General features: G+C 36.1%; 1 protein-coding gene across 3 annotated transcripts in view; it reads left to right on the forward strand.

The window, feature by feature from the left end:
* SLC4A10 (solute carrier family 4 member 10) overlaps positions 1-16,163 on the forward strand; it is a 306,787-nt gene that overhangs the window by 266,630 nt on the left and 23,994 nt on the right. For all 3 annotated transcript variants that reach the window (XM_045868750.2, XM_045868751.2, XM_045868752.2), the window contains 5 exons: positions 1,460-1,621; positions 3,241-3,354; positions 4,402-4,563; positions 12,708-12,959; positions 14,419-14,487. In XM_045868750.2, coding sequence (XP_045724706.1) covers positions 1,460-1,621; positions 3,241-3,354; positions 4,402-4,563; positions 12,708-12,959; positions 14,419-14,487 — 759 coding nt within the window. The remainder of the gene's footprint in view (positions 1-1,459; positions 1,622-3,240; positions 3,355-4,401; positions 4,564-12,707; positions 12,960-14,418; positions 14,488-16,163) is intronic.

Below are 16,163 nucleotides of genomic sequence, written 5' to 3' on the forward strand. Positions count from 1 at the left end.
CTAGATTAGAAAAGGGGACAATTCTTTTAGATAATCATAAGGTAAGCTAACAATATTTTTCAAGAATCCTAGCCTTAGGGGTAGCTGCCCTAAATAGATTTTACTGGTTGTTGGTTTGTTTTTAGATAAAAATGTGGCTATCTGTGATCTATTCTAAAATCTTCTGAAGGTACAGAAGCAGAAGGATCCTCAATAAATTCAATTTCTCTTTAGGTCCAGAATATCTCAAGTACTACTAATGAGGTCACCGGATCACTTAAATCATGATTTTCTGTTTTGAAAAAAAAAAAAAAAAAGTACTACTTCAGTAATCTAATCTTCAGTATAAAATAAGAGAAACCAAAATGAGTTTAAAAGAGAATTTTTATTTCATTTCAGAATATTAATGTTTAAAATGCTCAGTTTTTCTTGGAGAAAAGAAATTTTTTTGCCTTTGCTGCCACCTCATGGCTAAGGTAGTAATTAGGATGATCCTTCAGGGGCTTATAAAAATATATACCAGGAAAAAACCAAAAAACGAGAAGTCATAATAAATATGAGCTTTGCCTTGCTCATGTAGTAACTTCCTCTCTTTTGTTCTGTAATCTAAATTTGAGCCACATCATTGACTCCCAATTTTATTCTAGTAGGAATGTATCATGGTTTTCTCGTTGCTTTCTCACCTTTCTTGGTAGCTTTTGGATGAGATAATTCCACAAAATTACTGTTCTTCTTAAATGTGCAATAGGGCGCCTGGGTGGCTCAGTTGGTTAAGCAACTGCCTTCGGCTCAGGTCATGATCCTGGAGTCCCGGGATCGAGTCCCGCATCGGGCTCCCTGCTCACCAGGGAGTCTGCGTCTCCATCTGACCCTCCCCCCTCTCATGTACTCTCTCTCATTCTCGCTCTCTCAAATAAATAAATAAATCTTTAAATGTGCAATAATATTCCCACCATAGGCACCATGTTTGTACCAAAGCTCTGCTGTCCAGCAGCGGTGAGGACACAGCAAATTACTTAACTTCCTATGTCTCAGTTTCCTCTGTCTCAGTTGATGTGGGAATTAATTAAGATGATATACTTAAATGTCTTGGTGTAGTGTTGACCCTAGTAACCCCCACCCATTATCACATATGTCATATTTTCAATAAATCTAGTGTTAGGAACTTAGCGGATATGAGGTTAAATATACATTGATTGGTAGGTCAATTAGTTTTATAGATTTAAATTTAACTTGAAAAAAAGCAAAAATTTTAAAAGTGGTTCATGTTCAATTTGAACATAATATAAATCTCCAATATTGCTCACTACCTATCCAAATAGAATTCATAAAGCTTACTCAGATGTCTATTAAATCGTTGAGAGCCATAGATGAAGAGCTTCAACATCTCAACTACAGTTGATCTTAGACGTTAGTTTTCCGAAAGAAATGTGTCCTTTCCTTTCTTAACTAGCTCCATTTGTTTTACTTCCTCTGGCAGGAATGCAAGTCATTGCATGGAGAATATGTTGGACGAGCCTGTGGCCACGATCACCCATATGTACCAGATGTTCTGTTTTGGTCAGTGATCCTGTTCTTTTCCACAGTCACTCTGTCAGCTACCCTGAAGCAGTTCAAGACTAGCCGCTATTTTCCAACCAAGGTACTTAGACTAGAATTTTCCTGATCCAAACATAAACCAACATAGAGCATGTGATAGAGTCATATGTGTTTTAGACAAAAGCAATAGCAATTGCTGCCACCAAAGGAGCCACTAAAAGGCTGTGTGTGTGTGTGTGTGTGTGTGTGTGTGTGTGAGGGAGCTGCCAGATTAGGAGTGAGGTGCGGGGAGAGAGGTGAAGAGAGATCATTTTGTGATACAGGTGCTAGGACTGCACATGCCCTCGAGGCTTTTATGCTAACTTCAGATCCCAAAGATAAACTCGCACTCTCCCACTTACGCTTTTGGAAATCCGAAGCCCACACTGCATTCCTGATTGTCACTTTCTTGCCCAGTGAACAGTGGGAGCTATTCCAGCCTGACAGATACCTCCTAGGAGCCACAATTACATTCTCTAATTGGGAAAGCCCCTGCAAGACTCATTGGAACACTATTCTCTTTTTCATTTTTAAAGTGTCAGTCCCTCCCCCTAACCCACCACGTTTGCATCTGCATATTTGGAGAGGAAAGTAAACAGAGAAACAGCTTAGTTCAATATTTAACACTGCAAAGTAACACCTATAATGTCTGACTCAGCCAAAAAGAAAAAAAAAGAAAAAAGAAAGAAAAGGAACAAGAAAACAAGCTTTTTAGGGATGAGCTAAAGATTATGATCAAAATTCTACTCTAAGAAAATGTTTTAAGAACTGTTTCTTCCAGAGAAAACTTCCGTTTTTGTCACCTCTTCCTTCCCTAAGGCGGAAGATTAATTCCTTCCCCTCCCAAAGCTCAATTTGATTGATACAAATTTTTTTGGTAAGTTGAAACAATGATCACCTCCATTTTGTGTGGGTGTATGTGTCATAAAGTCATCCTAATAGAAGCCATACCTAGTTGATGTTTGTAATAAGGATTTTTTTTTCTCAAAGATGGCTTTATAAATGAAAAATGGCTTTAAAACTGGCATACACTTATCTTGATGAGCACTGAGTAATAAACAGAATTGTTGAATCACTATATTGTACACCTGAAACTAATATAACGCTATACGTTAACTATGCTGGAATTAAAATTTTTTAAAAAAGAAAAAATATCTGGCTTACACAGAATAACTTTAAAATTTTCCGACTCTGTTGTACACATTCCCTGCTGCCATACTTAACAACCCAGATAAACCAGCCAAAATATTGTGCTTCTTCAATATAAATAGATTCTTTTATTATGCTTTAGGTTTATCATATTAAAATGTTACCTGTGGGTGAAAGAATCCTAAAATTCAGCCAGATTCTGGCCATGCAATCTTATTCTGTGTTGTAAATATTCACACACTTGAGCTCATAATAAACTTACATTTTAAAAACTGAAAGCAGCGCAATCACCATTGTAGCTATTACATAATGCCTCATTCTAGAAAGGTTGAGTGCATATCCATCTTAATAACAGAATACAGAAATATATATTCAGGTTCTGACAGAGCTAATTATAATATTATAGTAAGCATAAAATATAATATTATGATACTGTGTCATAAACTGATTATAAATTTTGATTTTGGATTATGTTCTTGAGTATTCCTTACCATTTATAATTCTTTAAGTGACAAGTGTTTTCATTATTTTTAGGTTCGATCCATAGTGAGTGACTTTGCTGTCTTTCTTACAATTCTGTGTATGGTTTTAATTGACTATGCCATTGGGATCCCATCTCCAAAACTACAAGTACCAAGTGTTTTCAAGGTGAAGTTATCATACCATTTATAATCTATTTCTCCATCTCTAGGTCTAATCTTCATTTAGATGATGGTTATAATCCTAGTACTTGAGGTTTTCATGAAAATATAAGGAATACAGATTAATAGAGCATTCATTAAAATGCCCACAACATGGCTAAAATTTTGGTCTAATATTAAAAAGAAAAAAACAGAAATGGAATCTAGAGGCCACTTGAAAAAATTTCCTGTCAATTATTCCAGTAAGAATATCCAAACACAACACTCCTGAAAGATAAGGAAGCATTTTGAAACTAAAGGAAAATGCATTATCTTGATGAAAAATTGCACAGTGGATAGGGCTTTGGAAAAGAGATAAAATTAGGTCTGGAATAGAATTTTGACCATGTTACCAAGTATGTAACCTTGGGCCAGTTACTTAACTTCTCTGAGCCTCAGTTTTCTCACCTGTCAAACGGGACTGGGAGGTCCTCAAAGAATGTCAAAATGAATTCCTTTGGGACTCATCTCAGGCACCGGCAATGTTTAGAACCAATCCCGGAGCTCCTGATATGACCAAGTGTCTTTTTGCCATTTTCACATAATGGCCTGTGGACACATCTAAAATAAGAGTTATATACAGTTGTCAATGTGCTATTTATAAATGTAAATAAATTTGCCAACCGTAAATGGTAAATATTAATATTATTTTATGGTTCTATAGGTATTAATTAAGAACATAGATTTTTGAGCCCGTTTGTCAGTTTAAATTTTTCCACCACTTACCACCTTTGGGACCTTGGGCAATTTACTGACTCCGCTATGCCTCGGTTTTATTATCTGCACCTTCTTTAGAGTGTTGTGAAGAAAAAAACCAGTTAAAATATTTAAAGTACTTAGACTGGTGACTTGTATCTGATAAATGCTTTGTAAATATGACTATTATTATTAAGTATAGCTCATTTAGCATATCAATTTATAATTAGGGCTTTCCTGGTAGCATCTGTAAGATATAATTTGATTAGGTATTCATTAATCCAGTTACTAACTATGTACATTGTTTAATTTCTTGCAGCCTACCAGAGATGATCGTGGCTGGTTTGTTACACCTTTAGGTCCAAATCCATGGTGGACAGTAATAGCTGCTATTATTCCAGCTCTGCTTTGTACTATTCTTATTTTTATGGACCAACAGATTACAGCGGTCATCATCAACAGAAAAGAACATAAGCTAAAGGTATATTTTAACATCCATTTTAATGTAAATCACTGTGGCTTAACCGACATTGATTGATGTTCATTATACTTTACCTGTACTCTCTAGTCATTTATATAGTGAAGTATTAATGTTTTCAGGTTTGTAATTTTTATTGTCTATATTTATGATTCTTTGTCTCACAATGAGCTTAAAATTAATTAATTTTTAATTAATGTATTTATAGCACTTGGCTGAGCCTAAACTCCGAAACCTTACTTCCAGGACTTAAAATAATACACTTTGCAGAGGTTGTAACTTTCTTTACCATGTTTAACATATTTTAATGAAATAACAGTCTATTCTGGTAAAGGGCAGCTTTACCAATTTGTCTTGTATATACGGTTCCTCTACTTCTCTATTTGACCCTAAGTATGCCTATTAGATTGCATTCATTATTGGAACAAATTATATCTTCTCGTTTGGTTTAGTTATTCATCTGTCCTTAATGACTATGACAACAAAACCCGGCCATAAATGTTATAGTTTGTAAGTGATATCTTTGTTGAGTTTTATTGCAGATTTCAATACTTTTTTCATAAACTAAGAATAAATATGGATATATCTTACTTATTATATTCTGACCCTGCCATTTTACAATTGTGAATAATCAAAGTTGTTCAGTGGTGTGCAATATTTCTGAGATATTCAATGTGAGCACTATCACTCACAAGAACATGTTAAATGAAATCCATGATATGAATGAGTGGTCAAAAATAATCCAAATCAGGGACACCTGGGTGGCTCAGTCAGTTAAGCCTCTGCCTTTGGCTCAGGTCATGATCCTGGGGTCCTGGGATCGAGTCCCGCATCGGGCTCCATGCTCAGCGGGAGCCTGCTTCTCCCTCTGCCTGCCACTCCCCCTGCTTGTGCTCTCTCTCTCTGATAAATAAATAAATAAATCTTTAAAAAAATAATCCAAATCAAATCTTCTAAAAGCAGAACATGTACAGTTAATCAAGTTGTTTTGTTCTTGTATCCTGAGATAATCCCCAGCTATCTTCATATACTCTCTAAATTCTAGGGAAAGGCTCCTTTTCAGAGCAACAGAAATCATACTTTAAAGAATTTTATGTATGATTCTTAGAAGGATTAAACAATCTCTAATTGAACTATTTGGTGGAAAATAGTAATGGCATTAACACATAAGAAAGCACAATTATTTCTAATAAATCTTACTAAAAAGGAATTTTATGTATATGTTGGAGGAGAATGTGTGTCTATCTGAAAACAAAGAGCATTCTTCATTCTCTTTATAGAAAGTAACTCAAGTGCTCAAAACTCTTTCTGAAAGGAGTTTGTTCAATTCACTTTTTGCTTTTGTCAAATAAAATTCTTAATTATGTGGAATTTAAGAAACAAAACAAATGAGCAAAGGGAAGAAAAGAGAGAGGGGGGCGCCTGGGTGGCTCAGTTGGTTAAGCGTCTGCTTTCGGCTCCAGTCATGATCTCAGGGTCCTGGGATTGAGCCCAGGGTCCTGGGATTGAGCTCAGGGTCCTGGAATTGACCTTCCTACTCAGTGGGGGGCCTGCTTCTCCCTCTGCCTGCCGCTCCCCTCCCCCACTTTTGCTCCCTCTCTCTTTTTTCCTGTCAGAGAAACATACTCTGAACTGTAGAGAACAAACTGATGGTTACCAGAGGGGAGTGGGGGGATGAGTAAAATAGGTGATGGGGATTAAGGAGTTCACTTGTTGTGATGAGCACTGGGTGTTGTATGGAAGTGTTGAATCACTATATTGTACGCCTGAAACTAATATCACACTGTATGTTAACTAACTGGAATTTAAATAAAAACTTTTTTAAAAAGGTAATTTTACAAAAATATCTCAAAAAGTCTTAGGAACTAGACAAGTGGTATGCTAGTACATGCTTAACAACCAGTTCTCTGCATTTAAAAGAGAGAGACCCTGTTTTATAATGTTTGCTGATTTTCATGGTGTGAATACTTCCACCATGACACATTTCAAGTTACCAATGTGATATCAATTGGTAGGAAAAAAATTTTGAAAATTGAACAATTGGTTCTCATAAGCCTATATGAGCTGGATCCAAAACTACTCCATTCAATATTGGAAACTTTGAGTGATATACAGCCCTCAAAACAAGGAATTCAGATTTCCAAGTTTAATAGCCTACTTACTTAATAAGAATTATTTAAAAATATTATTTGCTTTTAAGATATCAGTCATCTGCAAAAGCAAATTCTACCACAACATAATTGTGAAAGTTACATAGTTGATTAAATAGATCTATAAAACATGTGTACATACTTTAGGTTGAAAATTGTTAGTCTGTTAACTCTCTAAGAAGTAGGAAAACATTTTCCTAGACACCAATTTATTTTTTAGAACTGAAAATATCTCTGTATTTCTCACAAAGTAATATATGATTTTGGTTTAAAAATTAGACAATATAAAAAGTTAAAAGACAAAAATGAAAAACACTATCATTTTATTTCCTAGAGATTACATTGTTAAAATTTTGATATATAGCCAAATACATGTTTTCATACTACATATGTTACTTGTATTATTTTTCATGTAAGAACATTATCATGGTAGTCATCCCATACCAACCATACAAATCTGATTATCCTTTTTAATGGCTGTATATATATGTTTCATTATATGACATATTTTAAAATGAGCTCAAAGGCTCCTATTTTTAGGAAGAAAGTAAGCCTTATAATCATTGTTTTCCTTTCAAAGGAAGTTAGATTTTTTGTTTTTGTTTTTAGCCTTTATAATTAGGCAGAAATCCCCCTGATTTTGCTGAAAAATCATTCTTTGTAACGACTATCAGCTAAACTAATACAGGCAGTACTTTTTCCCTACATATTAATGGAATCACATTGAAACAAAATGCAGAATTAAGTGAAGGTTTGCTGAGAGTGCTATAACCTTTTGGTTCATTCTGTATCCTTTTCTTTCTAGGTCTCTCAACCTTATAAATCACATAACAGCTGTTCCTTGTTCTTCATGAGCCTGTGGTAGGCCCTTGACATTCATAGCCTTTCCAAAGCTCTAAATCAACAAATATACTATATTTCCCTCTTTGCATATCATGTAGAATAGCTAAAATACCATAAAACATCCTTTAAGTGGTCTTTTCAAGGGTTTGTATATGTAGAATTAAATGTAGCTTTAAAGCATTTAATGTTTTTGTCACTGAAATAAACTTGAGGCTGTATTACTAAAATAGATTACATGATTTGTAATTAATTTTTATTATACAAATAAATGACTATGCAATCAAAAGATTTATATTTTATCCCTTAATAGGCTGGATTTAGTAAACAATAGAGAAAATGATTTAATCATACATTCTGCTATATTGCCATGAGTAGAATTAATCTTTTTCTAAGATTTATTTATTTGAGAGAGTGAGCATGGAGGGGAGGGGCAGAGGGAAAGGGAGAGAGTCCTAAGCGGACTCTCCACTGAACCTAATAGAGGCAGGGGGTAGGGGGAGTCTCAATCTTATGACCCTGAGATCACGACCTGAACCAAAACCAAGAGTCGGACACTCAACTGACTGCGCCACCCAGGTGCCCCATGAATTAATCTTTTCTTGGTCACTGTAAGTCTGAACATTCCATCCTCCTCCTCAGATGTGGATGTTTGCAAAGCAAATTCCTTCCAGTGGAGACATATTTTATCTACACTGAACACTTTTTTATTCTTATTTTTTGCCTATAATCATTGTCCTCTATAAGCTTCAGTATCGTGCTGTCTGCTGCCGCTGATTTTCCTGCTAACAACAATAAAAGATCGCCTTCTCAGGACAGTCTTGACTCAGAGTAACGGTTTGTTCCATAGCCGCTTTCCCTACCTGTTGCTTCACTGAAATGTTTGCACAGTCCCCTGGCTTTGACTTGAACCACATTGTCAGGAAAAGATACGTGTTTCTTGAGTATATCCCCAGACCACAAGTTAACCACATTTTCAGCTTTTACTGATTTTTTTTTATCACTTGAAAACCCATCTTTACCTTGGTTGGATCATGCCCTGAAATAGTTTAATGAATCATGTTTTCTAGTTTCTGTATCAAGCACCCAGTGGACTCTACCTCATGTATCTTAGTCCGTGTCATATATCCAAGTCACCTTGGAATTCATCATTTTGATGTCTCCCAAACTTACATTTTCACCTTTTCTTCATTTCCATTACCAAAGCAGTTGTTTTCTTATAGAGCATTTTTTCATGCCATTAAAAATATTTTTTATCATTTTGAGAGTGTTACTACATACACAGTAAAGCTGTGTTGAGCTAAAGAAATTGGCCCAGCTCACTAAGTGACTTCCTCCTCCCTCAGAATGAAGAAGCTCAAATTAGCAAAATTCCAATTCACTGCACCTCATGATCTTTTGGGTCATTCAAGAGTGATAGAAGCTGCAAATGTAAAAACTTGAGAAAACAAATTATCATCTATATTATATATAGGTATAGATCTGTACTCCAACACTTTTTGTTTTCTTACCTAGAAAAGTGGATAGGCATAGGTTTGCTGACTCCCTTTGAAAAGCATTAGAAATAGCTGTTTTAAAAAAAGCACATTCTCTAAAAGTGGAAAGAAAGATACTATCTTACAGAAAAGAAAGTTTCTGTTAAGCTACAAACTGTGGGCTTTTCTACATGTTTCTGTAGACAGTTCAGGCTTCTTTTGACATCATTTTTAATAAACAGCAATACAATCTCAGATCACTTGAGTAAATGAATGCATTTGCAACATTCATTTGGCACCACATTCTCTTGATGATTATGGCATTTGATATGTTCTTTTTTGCCCTCTTTGTCAGCCTGGTTCTTCATGTCAATCTATAGTCTTTTATGTGGTTAACTTGACAGATGCAGGAAATGGCTGCCAAGCTTTGAAATGAATTTTTTCAGCAGTGGCATCTGGGTATCAGATGGTCCCCTTGGCTGGCCTCTTGTCTTGCTGCATGTTGGTTTTAGTGGGGTCTGGTGTAGCATCACCTGTTGCTATGTTCCCTTTTCCTCCCATATGTCCATTTCCTGTGATTCGTGGATGAAAGTGAGAATAAAAGCTCTGATTCTGTCTTTATTTCAGAAAAAAAAAATCTACAGAAATATGTTAGAAGGTACAGAGTTCTCTCTCTGACAAAGGGATACTTCCCTTTGGCTGTCACGCCTCTCAGCTAATGATTTGGGTACAAAGACCAAGTTTTAAGATATTTAATGAAAGGCAAGAAGGATGATGATGATTAATTAGTGGAACTGCCAGAACTGCTTTATTTCCTTTGATTCTCATTACATTAAGATGCTCCCATTGCTGTACAACATAACTAGGGAGAAATTGTATTTCTGTTTTTATTAGATGCTTGTACAAAGCTAGCTTTCTAAATTTAAAAATGAAATTATTCACTCGGAAACCATTATTTTGTCTGCTTCCTGCAATCCCGAAGCCCACTGTTTATGTTTGTATTGTCTTTTTAAAATGCTAGGTAAGAGCTATAGGAAATCACCATCGTGAAGAAGGCCTTTCTTCTATTATTAAGCTCTAGCGAGCTTGGACCCTGGGAGGGTCCAGGGTGTGCTAAAAGGACAAGCCAGACTCTCAGAGCCCCTGTTCTCTGCCCTTCCCTGATGTTTATCTCATGGCTGTTAGCACCTCTTCCATTCTCTCCTAGCAGTACCATAAGTTTGCAAAACGGCCCAGGGGGCACCATTCACATCACTGGTGAAGACATGCTCCTTTAAAGGGACCAAAATTTGGGTTCTATTCTATGCAGCCACATCTTCCAAACTATTCATTTGAAATGACGAGAAGACCGTAGTGTGGCCCTGGTTAAGCTTCTTCCTATGCCGATTTGCTGACAGCAGAGTGTTTCTCTTCCCACTCTCCAGCTCTTAGTAATAAAGATCTTTGCCGAGTTACTTGCAAAAAAAGAGTTTCTAGAGTCATATTGACAAGGTTAGGCATTCTGGTGAAGCCAACCCAAGGAAGGGCACTATGAATTGGTGACAACACAAGAGGAAAATGTCCTTGGGTGGATAGCTGCCATTTTGTCCTCACCGTTGTCTCCTGCACTTTTATATTTGACAGGGGTAAGCAGAAAGGACAGGAAGTACAGCTGACTTTAAGAGTGTTTTTCTTAATCAAACAATTAACAAAACAAAATAGCAGAAAGAAAACACTACCATGACAAATATGCAGCAAATACTCAAGATGTTTCACACTCTAGGCTATATGAGTTTCATAGTAACTAGAAACTGCTTGCAGTTTGGTAAAACTGCCTATAAAAAAAAAATCAGAATTATTCCTCTTGAAGAATTGGTAATTTCTGCTCATATTCATAATAACAAATGTAACGGCTATATTTATTTTAAATTATACTTATTAAACCTGATTCTGAAAGATGTTTTAATGAAGCATATTTCCCTTTAAAAAAGCCAACCTGTACCTTATTGATTGCTTATTGTGCACCAATGATTGTGTTAAAAACTATAGGAAATACTGAGAAATTATACAATACGTTACCTGCCCTTAAGAAACACATCCTTCTATTGAGGAACCTTGAAACAAATGAGTATAAATAAAAATTTATTGTTCAATTGCCAGAATGTAATAGCCCCTAACATTTACAGAGTGCTTACTATATATCAGACATTGTTCTGAATAATTTTCAAAATTAAATAATTTAATTCTCACAACAACCCAGTGAAGTGACTCCTGTTATCACCATCATCTTTTTTCATCTAGGGAAACAGAGGCACAAGAGGTTAAATGATTTGCTCAAGATCATTGGTTGAGCCAGCATTTGATCCCAGGCCACCTATCTCCAGAACCTAAGCCCTTAACCACTGTATTATACTGCCTTTCAAGTTAGTCCTTAAGAGTTGGAATGTAGGGCGCCTGGGTGGCTCAGATGGTTTAGCGTCTGCCTTCGGCTCAGGTCATGATCCCAGAGTCCTGGGATCGAGTCCCGCATCGGGCTCCCTGCTCCTTGGGAGCCTGCTTCTCCCTCTGCCTCTCTCTCTCTCTCTCTCTGTCTCTCATGAATAAATAAATAAAATCCTAAAAAAAAAAAAAAAAGAGTTGGAATGTAAAATAGGCCAAGTCATTTGCTACCTCGGAGGCTCTCCACTGACGATTTCCTATGGGGGGGTGGGGTGGTGAAGGGAGAGGCAAGCACTGTTTGCCCTTCAGTTTCTTTCCTCAGAGCCCTCAGCCACTCACCCGCGTCTCACTTCCCTGCATCTCCACTCCACATGCCCCCTGCACCTGTTTTTTTCTCAATTACATTTCCTGCCTGGTCCTAGAAAGCACTGAAGTTTGCAACACGTGGAGGTCAATGACAGTGGAGTAGGATCACAGAGAGAGAGAAAACACAAAAACTTTCATTTTAGGGAGAGGCCAAATTTTTCTAGTGTTGAAACTGAAACAAATGAGAACAAGATAGCAAGAGCTGTATCAGCATAAAAATAGGCATGTATAAGGAAGCTTAGATTTCATGGTATTATTTTTCCCAGTAAGACATTGCGACACCCACCCATTGAGACAAAAGAGGGCAATTAAAAACACGGTGTTTGAGAAGAGTTTCTCTTTAGGAGATCTGATACGTGGGGCTTCTTGAGTATTGTCAGGAAGTGGGTGCTAGTCACGCTTAGGCCATCTCAGCACTGTTGTGGATACGGTCCTTACTCTATTTTCTCTGTTTTCTACCTGATGTCTGGTATATAGTGTTCGGTAATTTTTTGTATGAATTAATAATGAATGAGTAGATATATGAATTGTTGAGTTAACTTGCGCATTTAAGGAAACTAAGAGAAGTGACTGTATTTAATAATGACTTTAATTATCCAATAGAAATAGAATGGAAGCTAATGTAATATTAACCCAGATATACATTAAACCTATTCAAGTAGGTTGAAGTGACTATAATCATAATTGTAATAGGAACATCTGCAACTTTTCTTTCAGTGGATTATATATTTTCAGACTGTTACTTTTTTATCTTTAATTTATTTTGCATTTCAGAATCAGTTGTCTAAGACTCAAGATAGTATCTCTTTTCTATTCTTACTGTTCCATGGTGGTGGCGTCATTTGTCTCTATACTAAATTCAGTTCCTATGAGAATACTCTTTTCTTTCTTTTAACAGAAAGGTTGTGGGTACCATCTGGATCTATTGATGGTGGCTGTCATGCTTGGGGTGTGCTCCATCATGGGCCTGCCGTGGTTTGTGGCTGCCACTGTCCTGTCCATCACTCATGTCAACAGCTTAAAACTGGAATCGGAATGTTCAGCTCCAGGAGAACAACCCAAGTTTCTTGGCATTCGGGAGCAAAGGGTTACTGGGCTTATGATTTTTATTCTTATGGGTTCATCAGTCTTTATGACCAGTATTCTGAAGGTAATGAAATTTGCCTTTATGAAATTGAGAGAAAGCAGAATATATTTATTATTGCTTAAGAAATTTCATTTGAGGGTGCCTGGGTGGCTCAGTTGGTTAAGCGACTGCCTTCGGCTCAGGTCATGATCCTGGAGTCCCTGGATCGAGTCCCACATCGGGCTCCCTGCTCGGCGGGGAGTCTGCTTCTCCCTCTGACCCTCCCCCTCTCATGCTCTCTGTCTCTCATTCTCTCTCTCTCAAATAAATAAAATCTTAAAAAAAAAAAAAAAAAAAAGAAATTTCATTTGAATCGAAGCCATCAATTTGTAAATATTGTACGGCATGGGACAAAAGTGATGAATTTCTTTACCATGTTTATATAACTTCTCAACGGAGGAAGTTATGTGCTGTGTTTTGGAAACCTTAAATACAGAAGAAATTTAGCCTGGCAAAGTAAAATTTGATGTGTAAATTATTACCTTAATTTTGAAGTAGTTACCAAGTTATGGGGAAAAGTCACTCATTATTTCTAACTGACTTGTGACCTGAATTCACTGCAGGCCTACATGAACTAAAGTCTCTATTTTCTTGTCAGATGTATTTGCAATTAACATTACCTAGAATAAAATAGAGGTGCAGAGATGAGCCACATAACAGTCATGGCCATATATGCAGTTTTGTCTGTTCAATGTTTCAGACACTACTGCATGGACATCACTATTGTTTATACTTACTTTCTTCACATTTAAAATAATTGAGTCCATTTTGAAGAGCATTAAAGAGTAATTATTTTGTCATAGAATTTGGCAGATATTACCAAGGTGTGTCAATTGTATTCTAAATTATAACTCATTTAATTGTCTATAATTTGGAAGTTCTAACAGGATGATTTAATCATTATATAAGTTTATTTATATTTAATCATTTATGTAAGTACATTTGCAAGAATTAATTTCTCTGTTATATAGGTAATTATAGAGCTAAAATTATGCTGAGCTATTCCAATAAAAAGAGAAAAACTGAACAGTCCACATGTTTGCAAATATCTGGTATAATGTCAGAACATCTAGATGTTAGTTCCATTCTTCATCTTTAATCCAAATATCTTACCATTGTGAAACAAAATTCAAGTTTCCCTAAAGTAACATAATAATAATAGTTAATTTTTATTGTTTATTATGTATTTTATATGCCCTTTTATAGGTTTTGACCTATTAAATACTCATAACAACCCTATTATTACCATCCCTTTTTATATACACACAGGAAAACTAAGGCACAGAGAGCTTAAGTAGTTTACCTAAGGCTATGCAGCTAAAAAGTGCTAGAGCTAGGATTTGAACCTGGGGCTTCTGGCTCTGCCCTATATTGCTTCTAAAATATTTATTTTTCTGTGTTTTTTTTTTTTGATAAGTGAAAAATAGCATGACCAGTTATTTGAAAAATAACTTGTATCTTTTCTCTAATTGTTCTTTTACAGTTTATTCCCATGCCAGTTCTATATGGAGTGTTTCTTTATATGGGTGCTTCATCTCTAAAGGGAATTCAGGTAAATTGCTTACAGTAAACCACGCACATCTGTGATGACTTATCTTAAGTCTATTGATGCTAAATCATGTGATAGTTAAGAAAATGACATCATCTGAGGAGGAGATTTCACACCACAGTTAAATTTCTTCAAACTCGTTCATAATTTTAAGGTATTTTTGTTTACCATAAGTTATATTAAAACTGTATAAGGTTTAGACTTTACAACCCTCTTAGAAAACTAATAGCAGTACATTTCAAAATATATCCAAATACTTTTAATCTTTGATACTGTAATCATGTATATGGAACAGAAAAGAAGAACTGTATGCACAAAGATGTTCATTGTAACACATACTATCAAAATATTGGAAATAACCCAATTATCCATCAGCAGTAAAATAATTAAGTGGTCTATGTTACAGTCATTTAAGATTGGTAATTATGATGGCCATAAAAGAAACATGGTAAAAAATGCTTATGGCTTAATGCAGAGCAAAAAAGTAGGAAAACAAGCTCTACCTACCATATACGTTTATAAAGCTGTGAGTGTGAATGGATCAAAAAGGAAGGTAGAGAAATGAAAACAATTTATTAAGGTAGTGAGATCCTGGGTGATTTTTTTTTTCCCTTTCATGTTTGTCTTTCTACTATTGGTATAATTGGTACAATTATATTTATAGAATTCTTTTTTTTAAAATTAAACTAAAAATAAAGGTATAGAGTAAGGCAATTTCTTTTTCTTTTTTTTTAAAAGATTTTATTTACTTATTTGACAGAGAGATACACAGTGAGAGAGGGAACACAAGCAGGAGGAGAGGGAGAGGGAGAAGCAGGCTTCCCGCTGAGTAGGGAGCCTGATGTGGGGCTCGATCCCAGGACCCTGGGATCATGACCTGAGCCGAAGGCAGACGCTTAACCATCTGAGCCACCCAGGTGCCCCTAGAGTAAGGCAATTTCAAGGTATAAAGGGAAGCTTATTAGTTGTTTAAATAAGTATTGGTTAAATATAGTTGTATTAATTTTCTATTAGCAAATTACATAACAATTCATAACAAATTACAATTAGTGGCTTTTAAACAACGAACATTTATTATCTCACAGTTTGTGTGGGACATAAATTTGGGAACAGATTAGCCAGGTGGTTCTGGCTCAAGATGTCTCATGTAGTTGCCGTCAGGATGTGGGCAAGGGCTGCAGGCATCCGACAGCTTGACTAGGACTGGAGGACCGATGTCCAAGATGGCTTATCACACAGCTATGGGGAAAAGGCATCGGTCCCTCTGTGGCTGTTGGTAGGAGGCCTCAGTTTTTTGCCAGACGGGCTCTCTACAGGACATTTAGGTACCCTCATGGCCTGAAAGCTAACTTCCATCAGAGTGAGCGATGTGAGAAAGAGTGAGGGTGAAGTCGCTGTGCCTTTTGACTTAGTCTCCGAAGTTACACATGGGCTCTTCCATTTTCTTCTGTTTGTTAGAGGTGAGTCATTATGTCTAGCTTGCACACATGGAAGGAAATTAGACTCCTTCTCTTGAAGAGAACAGTACTGAAGAGTTTGTGGACACATTTTAAAATGACCACAATTGTATTCTAAATCTTTGCAGAGATTGTGGGCAAATTATTCATGCTCATCATACTATAGTGGTTTAAATAGTGTTTCCCCCAGTTATGTCCACCTGGAATCTCAGCATGTGACAT

Source organism: Mirounga angustirostris, unplaced genomic scaffold (genome assembly GCF_029215605.1).
Source record: "Mirounga angustirostris isolate CCGP_5_RB_7025 unplaced genomic scaffold, mMirAng1.0.hap1 SCAF_3, whole genome shotgun sequence".
Lineage (NCBI taxonomy): Eukaryota > Metazoa > Chordata > Mammalia > Carnivora > Phocidae > Mirounga > Mirounga angustirostris.